This window comes from Gymnodraco acuticeps, unplaced genomic scaffold (assembly GCF_902827175.1).
Source record: "Gymnodraco acuticeps unplaced genomic scaffold, fGymAcu1.1, whole genome shotgun sequence".
NCBI classification, from domain to species: Eukaryota; Metazoa; Chordata; class Actinopteri; order Perciformes; family Bathydraconidae; genus Gymnodraco; species Gymnodraco acuticeps.
In genome coordinates, this window is record NW_022990722.1 from 232,003 (window position 1) to 241,786 (window position 9,784).

Sequence of the window (9,784 nt, forward strand, 5' to 3'; positions counted from 1 at the left end):
ACCCCCCTGCACAAAAAGGGCAGCAAATTAGACCACCCTGTTTCTATACTTACCTCCATCTCGAAAGTCATGGAAAAAATAGTATATGAACAGGTCGAAAAGTACCTCACGGAAAAGAAACTAATCTATGAATTTCAATCTGGCTTTAGAACATCCCACTCCACTGACACATGCCTTCTTTATTTGAGCGACCACATCAAACAAGAGGTGGACGAGTGCAAGTACTGCGGCATGGTGATGCTGGACCTACAAAAGGCTTTCGACACTGTCAATCACCCCATTCTGATTGACAAGCTAAAAGCAATTGGTTTTGATAAACTATCGGTGGGCTGGATGCAATCCTACCTGGAGGGGAGAGAACAGATGGTGGAGGTAAACGGTCTGTCCCCCCCCCTCCCAGTGAGCTGTGGTGTTCCACAAGGAAGCATATTAGGTCCGTTACTGTTCCTAATTTATGTAAATGACATGTCATCAACATGTGACTGCAACTTGTTCCTGTTCGCGGACGACTCAGCCCTGCTGGTCTCTGACAGGAACAGGTTGCAGGTTGAAAAAACCCTCAGCTCCGAGCTCGGCAGAATCTGCACCTGGCTCGCCGATAATAAATGATCATTACACCTGGGTAAAACAGAGTCCATTCTCATCGGTTCGAAACATAATCTCAGCAAATCCGACGACTTCTCAGTTGCAGTGGGCGACATTATTGTCACAAGTAAGAAGGAAATTACATACCTAGGATCTATTCTTGAGGCAAACCTCTCCTGTGACAAAATGGCATCCAATGTAATAAAAAAAGTCAATCAAAGAACTAGATTCCTATACCGGATCTCCTCTCTGGTAAACAAAAACACCCTGAAAACTCTGGCAGGAGCACTCATTCAAGGGTACTATGACTATGCTTGCACGTCATGGTACCATAGCACCTCCAAGGCGCTAAAATAAAACTTCAAACATCGCAAATAAACTGGTCAGACTACTGCTTGACCTTTCATCTAGAACCCACCTCACCTCTGCCCACTTTGACAACCTAGGATGGCTTAGAGTAGACGACAGAGTACAGCTACTGCAATGGGCCTGGTCTACAAGATCCACTACACCTCTATGGTACCCATGTACATGTCAAAATTATTCCCAAAGGTCAAGGAATACCATGATCATAACACCAGAGGGAGCTCCACAAATCATGTGAAACCCAGATTTGGCACAAAAAAGGGGGAATACACGTTTCGCAATTATGCCACATCAAGGTGGAACGCTCTTCCCACAACTGTAAAGGAAAGTAAAACTATACTTACCTTCAAAACCTCTCTTAAAGAGCACCTTCGGGGGAGAGCATTGCAAAACTGGCCCCGGTAATGGTACAAATCTCAACCTGTCGTTCAATGGACAGCTTCCCCCCCCCCCATCTATGTATATACTCGCATTTTAGACTCTGTTACTAACTGTATATGTGTAGACTTGGTATGTCTTAAATGTCCGGTTAGGATGTATTAGAACGAAATCTAAAATGAAAATTGTAAACAAGCAATCTGTATGTAAAAAACCACCTGTATGTAAATTGTAAATAAGCCATCTGTATGTCAAATATGTCTTATATGTCTTAAATGATATGATGAATTGGAAATGGGGGACCCTGATGTAAACAAGACGAAAGTCTTTCTCTGGTCTGCATCCCCTTAACAATTGTATGTTTTGAGCTGTACTGTACTGTACCCAATATACAAGCTGTTAATAAACTTTTCAATCAATCAATCAATCAATCAATCAATCAATCAATCAATCAATCGGGTGGGTGATGCTCCCAAAAAGAGTGCAGTGCTCTTGAATGTAGCTCAGGGCCTGACTCCTCCCCCAACCACACCCTTCATTAGGGCGGGTTATAAAATGCACCTGTTCTTCCCTTTGGCTCTGTCTGTCATGGTCGGTGGTACAGGCAAGCAGTTTTTTTTTAAATTAATGGATAAATCGTTCTCCTCAGTGTGTTGTGATATGCTCACTTTCTTCTTTTTGACAGTTTGTCCTGCTTCCTATTCTCCTGCACACCAGTAGTTTGTTAAAACCTCATACCTGTGGTGAGAAGGGCCAAAACATTTAAATTGTTTGTTTGCCGCATGGTGAGCCATTTTAACCTTACCTTGTGTAGGTTCACCTGATTTTTTTTGTGTAGTTTGTTTCGATTTGAGCTTTTCCCCCTTTGCTCATAGCTGTTAGCTTATGCTCTGCTCACTTGTGTTATGATTGTTTTAGCTTGGAGTGGATTTGTTTAGCTTTTCAGCTTTGTCCCTTGTTGATGCCTAGCATTTGCTTTGCACCTTGCCCATTTTAATATCGTCTTTAAACCAACTTGGGCCTTTTTGTTAAACTTAATTTCAGTTGGAGCTCAGAGCTGGTCACCCTCACTGTTTGCTGAGGTGAAGAGCACTGTGGAGCACAAGTTATTTACCTGATGTTTTATGTGGTTTGCTGTGACTGCATGAGTATATGGTAGCACTCTATAGTTTCACTTAAAGTAGCATGCCACCCCATTTACTCGCCACAGCTCTCTTTAGTTATGGTTTCTTTTCCCATATACATAAACTTAATTTCTCTTATTTTGCACAGATTACAAGTAAATGTCTCCATCATGGAAATGTGTCCAAAGCGTGTTCCATGATGGAGACAAATTGGATTTTCATGCAATTAGTAAGGGTTCTGCTTTTGAAATTGATTTGTTATTAAACTGAAATATGTCAGGTTCCATGTTCACACACAAAGGGAGTGGAAATGGCAAAGTGTGTAGGAGTATTTGGATGATCTCCTTTCATATAAGAACTTCCCGATGACCAGCAGTAACTCCTGTTCCCACCTGCAGCTGTCTGCATCACACACCTGCTCACCTGTTTCAACTTCTTTCATCAGCCATGCAGAAAGTATGCCTACCACTCACCTGTTCCATGTTCAAAGGGTGCGTTTCACTTCGGTTAAATGGATTCCTTGCGTCCCTCACTTGCGTTGTTTCCCTGCGACTAGTCCCTCCCACCAGGGAAGCATGGAGAGACGCAAGGAAACCACGAGAAGCAGGGAAATTAGTTTTAAGAGCAATGGGACGTTGTTTCCTCCGGAGCGTCACGTGAAGCGACGTCCGTTTGTGAAGACGCCGCACAGCTGATCGTCTGACAGCAGCCATGCGCTGCATCCGCCAATCAGTGAGCGATACACATTAAGGGGGCGGGGCGAGTGTATGAGGATTTCAACGGAGGATGGTCTGGTAGTTCCTCGATTATCGCTCCTCGATCCTCAATCCTCAGTCCTCCGGCAGAAATAAGGCCACTGGGACCTTATTATACATCCATGACTGGGACGCTACTCAAGATGGCGCAGACAAATCAACTTCCGGTGATACCGAGACCGAGGAGCGAGGAAATAAGAGAAGTGAAACGCACCCATAGGGTCCTTCTCACTTCGGTTAAATGGATTCCTTGCGTCCCTCACTTGCGTCGTTTCCCTGCGACTAGTCCCTCCCACCAGAGAAGCATGGAGAGACTCAAGGAAACCACGAGAAGCAGGGAAATGAGTTTTAAGAGCAATGGGACGTCCTTTCCTCCGGAGCGTCACGTGAAGCGACGTCCGTTTGTGATGACGCTGCACAGCTAATCGTCTGACAGCAGCTCTGTCCCCGTTATTTTCACACACCCCCCCGCCTCTGTTAGCACACATTTACTGACACTAACATTTGTATCATCTGTTGTAGACCCAAATAAATAAAATAAAATAAGAACTCATTCTCAAAAAAGATAAACGCAATTCTTAAAATGTATAAGCGAACAATAGTTTGATTAATATTGATTAGAGTGCACAATATAAATAAAATAATTGAGAGAAGAAAAATATATGTTATCTATCAAAACCCAGTTAGATTAACATTCATTGGATTGCACACTGTTTGTTTGTGTGGATATGATGTGTTAAGGGAAATGTTTACATATGTCCTCAGTTATTGTATGTAATACTGTTATTGTACCACTGTGAGGCACTGTAGTATTACGTGCTACGTAATGACCAGTCTTGCGTCATGAAAATGAGGGTGTGTGCACCTGATGCACGTGTACACTGTCTATGTTTGTTCTCTTCTAAGTTAGCTCGGCTGAGCGAAGGAATCACCTGTGAAGCAGAGGAATAAATCATGCTCAAGGGCTAAACAGTTCATCGTCTCCGTCTCCAATATTTCTCTCCGAGTGCAGCGTAAGAAGAAGCTGCCATCCTAAACCTCAACAGGTTATGGGCCCAGGAGTCATTCGGGGAGAAGTTTGAAGATTTATCACAGTCAGAAAGTCACGGCGAACAGCGTGCTAACGGGATAGCAAGATAAGCTAACATGGATCATCGAGGGACAAGCAGGTTGCCTCGACTGATGTTCGACGGAGATGAAACCAGTGCTTGAATTGGAATGAAAAAGGTGCCAGTACTCTAAAATCAGCAACTTTTTCAAGTCAATTTTATATATACAGCCCACAAACAAGAATTTGGCTACTATAATGCTGGTGGGTTTGTCTCTTTACTACTGTATATTTTAGAAAGGTTCACTGTACTTAACATTTTTTATGATAGGCAGCGGATATGGCTAAAGCTCAGTAAGGTCAATATTAACTGAAAATATAGCAATCAAAGTCTAGATCTTCTGCTGAAGACACATGAAGCAGAGACCTTTCAGGTGAGAGCCCCTCTGGTGGTGTTCAACATTAATGACAAGGAAACAAAGCTCTGGTCAGAAGCATTTTTTATAAAAAGCTTTAACAAAATTAAGTATTTCTGTACATTTTGAATGCAATCTAACTTTCCAACTCAGAAAACGAAAAACGAAAAAGTGCCAAAAGTCTTCTCACATGGCTGAGCTGCTTTGCAATATACTTCACCACTGAAGAATACAAATATGTATAAAGTAAACTATGATGCAATCTAACTTTCCAACTCAGAAAAATGATAAAGAGCATGAACAAAGAACATGTAAAAACAAATGCAAAATTTGCACAATCTAAAATGAGAAACTGTAACTGCAAGTAACAAAGTCTGAGCCATGGTAAAGAGTTACATTGAACACCAAGCTGATCAGATAACTCCCTGGTTGGTCTGAAGTCCTTCTATCTCCAGGATCTGTACAAATCGGCACATTATGCCAAAAGTCTTCTCACTGGGTGAGCTGCTTTGCAATATACTTCACATTGTTAGAAAAGGCTCCAGAAGGCCTTGGGGACATCAGTATCAGGGGCTGGAGCTGGACAGGCTCTTTCATCAGCACTTCTCCTTCCCTTTGCCAGCCAGGACCTCACATACTGTTCCGGATTGAACTGTCCTAGTGATGGTCCATTACATTTAATGAAAACCAGGCTGGACAGTCGGCTGACAGAGAGAGCATTCCTTTTTGCAGTAAGGATATCATTCATGCAGCTGAATGCCCGCTCACACTCACTAGTGGAGACAGCGATGGTTCGGACTGCTTTCAGTAGAGGCTCCATGGCAGCAGGTGTACGGGATGCCCTGGTTTCCTTGTATTCGCGAAAGCCCTGAACAATCTCTCTTCTGTCCACTTTCAGCACTTCGCACAAACGTAGCACCTCTACGTCCCCATACTGTACGTCTAACTCCTCTTCAGGCCAACTTCCAGGATGGATAACTTTCATGTCCTGGATTAGCTGATTGTCCCGGGCCTCCCGGCCATGTAATGGGATTTCTCTTGTGCTGACATGAGAGGAGGTTGTGGAAGTCATTCTGTGTCTCAGATTCTCTACCATACTGCGGAAAAACTGACCTGCATGAATCTGTACAAGCCTGCCATTCTCACGCAGGGCAACACCCTTGAAGGACTTCTCAGCTAGAGCTGTATGAACTGTAGTCATGTGTGGGCCAGGCATGGTGACCATGGATTCAAAAACTCGTATTTCTCGAGTTAAGGGCCTATCTGCTGTAGGCAGTGTCATCTCTCTTTTTTGGAGTTGCCGAGAGAGGTCGCTGAGCTCTGTGAGCGCATCGTACATCAGTTCCAGATTGCTGACAAACGTTGCAGATGTGAGCACATCATCCAGGCCCTTGTACTTTTGCTCTGTCTCTGGAATCCCTGCTCGTGTCGTTTGCAGCATTTGTGAAGTGATCATGAAGCACTCGGTAGTTTTCCCAGACTGCTCTGACGCTCCTTTCACTTGAAGCCACCCAGCGGATGGACAAAACACGCCCTATCACCAGGAGACGCTGTCCGACTGCTTGCGCACACTGCGCTAACTGCCTCTGATTTTTGGGGGAGGCATGGAACAAGGAATAGAGTTTGTCAAAAAAGATCTGGAAATGATTGAGCCCTGAGACCTCCTTGACCACATCCCCAACTGCCAGCTCTAGACGATGATTGGAGCAGTGCCACACAAACAGGCTTGGGAATTTACTACACAACTGGGTAGCAACGCCTGTTCTCTTCCCTAGCATGACTGAAGCCCCATCACATGCAAAAGAAACGAAACACTGACCTAAAAAGTCCTCGTTAAAATCTCTTCCAAGACACTCCATTAACGCCTTTGTGATGTCATCAGCCGTTGTTCCATCCAACTCGATCAGCTCCCAAAAAAAACGTTTCGGGCTCAGCATCAGCTAATGCTGAGCGTAGACACACAACAAGTACCGTTTTACCACTAATAGTGGTAGATTCATCGACCAAAACACAGAGTTTTCTTTGGTTTTCTGTAATGTCTTTTGCCATTTTTTTCTTCAGCTCATGAGCTATGTGGTCGATGATTTCGCCACAGGTTTTATTGGAGTGCAAAACCCTGCCCACGTTCAGCCCATTCAGTTTCTGTACATTCAAATCAATTGGCATGTCTGTGAATGGCCGGCTATGTTTGCCAATTTTATATGCCGTTCGAAAAACTCTGATAGTGGTGTCTAATTCAGATTTATGCATAGACTGCACTTGATGTTGAATAGTTTCACGTGAAGCAGATGTAAGGATGTCAACAGCTTTTACATGGGCTTGTGATTCTTTATGTTCTTTGATTTTTTTTTTCACAGGCTAGCTTGTTGTTTGCCCTTGTCAACACCGAAATGAGACACTGCACACTCACCCCATTCAGTTGACAGTTTCAGTCCTTGTCCAGTGTGTATTCCCAAAGATTTGACATCTCTGCATATCCGACATCCTAGCTTCTTATCTTTAAGAAGGAGCCATGCATTGGTCTTGCAAAAATATTGCACCTGGTCCGTTGTCCAGCAGTCAGGTGCATCGCTTTGCCCGGTGTTGGTGGTGGCAGTTGCGCCAGCAGCAGCTAACGTTAGAGGCTCTGGAGGAGGCGGCAGAGCTAGTGCTAATGCTAATGCACTAGAACTTGGAGCAGGAGGATCAACCAAAGAAAGCTCCCCATCAGACACAATTTCCAACACAGGCACAGCATTCTCTGTATTTGAAGTTTCTTCCGGCGACAACCGCTGTCTTTTTGCACTTGTATTAATCCACGCTAACATTTTAGAAATGCTAATTTGTGACGTGACTTGCTTTCCTTCTCTCGGGGGCGTGCCTGCTCTGTTCTATCACTCTACATAGCCACCCACTGGGTGGGAGTTGCACTGCATAAACACAACACACGTGCATCTAGGTATGTAAATTGTAAAGCATTAAAACATGGTTTTACTAACAGTTTTCAGTATGTTGTTACTTCGGCATTATTATTATTATTATTATTTTGAAACGTGTATTACTATTAAATCACGGTCAAATAGGTTAATTTTGACATAGTCGTTTCCACCACAGTATTTACATGGAGAAGATAAGCCCCGCCCCCTCTCCAGCACGTTCTGTTTGAATGACAGGAGTAAACAGCTGACAGCCGCTGTGAAACTCCAGCGGTTAGAGCGATGAGAATGTCCGTTCGGCACCTCATGACGCATCTACTGAGTACCGGGCGGCTGTATATATATATATGGATGTATAATAAGAACGGCGGGAGAGTGTTGAGTACTGGCACGGTGCATGAGCACCGGAGTACCGCCAGCATGCCGGTACTGAGCAAGAAGTGCCGGTACTCCATGGGTCAGAACCAGAAGTGCCGGGACTGCGTACCGGTGAGTACCGGCCCAATTCCAGCACTGGATGAAACTAAGTATGAACTGTGGGAGACAAAAGTGTTAGGACACCTTCACCTATTAGGGTTAAAGAACACGATTCTCAGAGAACCAAATGGTGAAGCCGAGATAGCGGCAGACGGCAAGAAAAATGCAGACGCTTATGCTGAGCTAATACAACTTTTAGACGACAAAAGCCTCTCGCTAATTATGAGGGATGCGCCCGACAATGCAAGAGAAGCCTTAAAGATATTAAGGGGATATTATGCCGGGAGGGGAAAACCCCGGATAATAAACTTGTATGCCACATTGACATCGCTTCAGAAGACGAACAGTGAAAGTGTCACAGACTATATCATACGGGCAGAAACCACCATCACTGCGCTACGGAACGCAGGTGGAACGTTAGGCGACGGCCTACTGATAGCCATGGTCTTAAAAGGACTGCCTGAGATGTTTAGGCCATTTGCAATACACGTGGCACATAATGATGATAATATAACGTTTCCAGAGTTCAGGACAAAGCTAAGGAGTTTTGAAGACACAGATAAATTAAGCACGACAGAGTCGAGTGATAACGTGATGAAGACTCAAGCGAGACCCGGACGGCGGCCCGCCAAGCAAGGTGCATATGACGGGAACAGTGACAATGCCGATATTGAGTGTTTTAAGTGCGGCACAAAAGGCCACAGAGCGAGAGTGTGTCGGCAGAAGACATGGTGTAGTCAATGCAAAAGTGACACACACAAAGACGCCACGTGCAGGCGTAAAGACAGACAAGATGGCGCGAGAAAAGTCTCAGAAGAAGATGGTGGTGACGCTGATTACGTCTTCAGGATCAAAGACGGAGAAAACAGGGTCCAACTTCGATGACACGTTCAAGCCAGAGACACACTGCGTGGAGCTGGCAGACGGTACCCGGTGCAACGGCGTCGCTCAACGCAAGGGAGAAGCAGAGGTTTGCCTGGTCGACAGCGGAGGACGGCGACATACCACTACGCTGAGAAAGGCGTTGTTTATACCGTCATATCCCCAGGACATCTTCTCAGTGAAGGCAGCGACCGCCAGCGGAGCCACGGTCGTTTTCAAGCAGGGAAAAGACGCTTTGATACACAAAGACGGTACCAGGTTTGACATTCATGTGTCCAACAGGTTGTATTATTTGCACACTGAAGGTGAGAATAGTGACAAATGCAATGCTTGCCATGATGTACAGACGTGGCATGAAATTCTAGGCCACTGTAATTATGACGATGTGCTACAAATGCAAAATGTGGTTGAAGGTATGCAGATCAAGGGCAAAACAGATAGACCCGACCAAGAATGTGAGGTGGGAAATTTCAGGGGAAATTTGCACAAACCAGAAATAGAAACCCTGATAGTAGAGCAAAGGCTCCATTACAAATCGTACACACGGACCTAGCCGGTCCAGTAGCTACAGAGTCAAGAGATGGTTACAAATATGTACAGTCATTCACTGATGACTACTCGGGTGCAATATTTGTATATTTTCTAAAAACTAAAAGTGACACGGTACAGGCAACGGAAAAATTCCTAGCAGATACAGCCCCATACGGGAAAGTGAAGTTTATAAGGTCAGACAACGGCACAGAGTTCACATGCAGGGATTTCCAAACGTTGTTAAGGAAAAATAGGATAAGACATGAGACGTCAGCCCCGTACTCACCCCACCAGAACGGTACAGCTG

At 44.6% G+C, this 9,784-nt stretch overlaps 1 protein-coding gene across 1 annotated transcript; it reads left to right on the plus strand.

The window, feature by feature from the left end:
* Positions 1-8,255: 8,255 nt before the first annotated feature.
* On the plus strand, positions 8,256-9,520 carry LOC117556386. The gene is made up of 2 exons (XM_034231696.1): positions 8,256-8,785; positions 8,880-9,520. Exons 1-2 carry the CDS (start codon positions 8,287-8,289, stop codon positions 9,497-9,499), a joined length of 1,119 nt encoding a protein of 372 aa, XP_034087587.1. The 5' UTR covers positions 8,256-8,286; the 3' UTR covers positions 9,500-9,520.
* Positions 9,521-9,784: the final 264 nt, after the last annotated feature.

Excerpts from the sequence above, each read along its gene's own strand:
- LOC117556386 (XM_034231696.1), top strand. The coding sequence starts at position 8,287 with ATGAGGGATGCGCCCGACAATGCAAGAGAAGCCTTAAAGATATTAAGG. Across the intron at positions 8,786-8,879 it reads CAGAGCGAGAGTGTGTCGGC|AGAAGATGGTGGTGACGCTG; the intron begins AGAAGACATGGT and ends AAAAGTCTCAGA.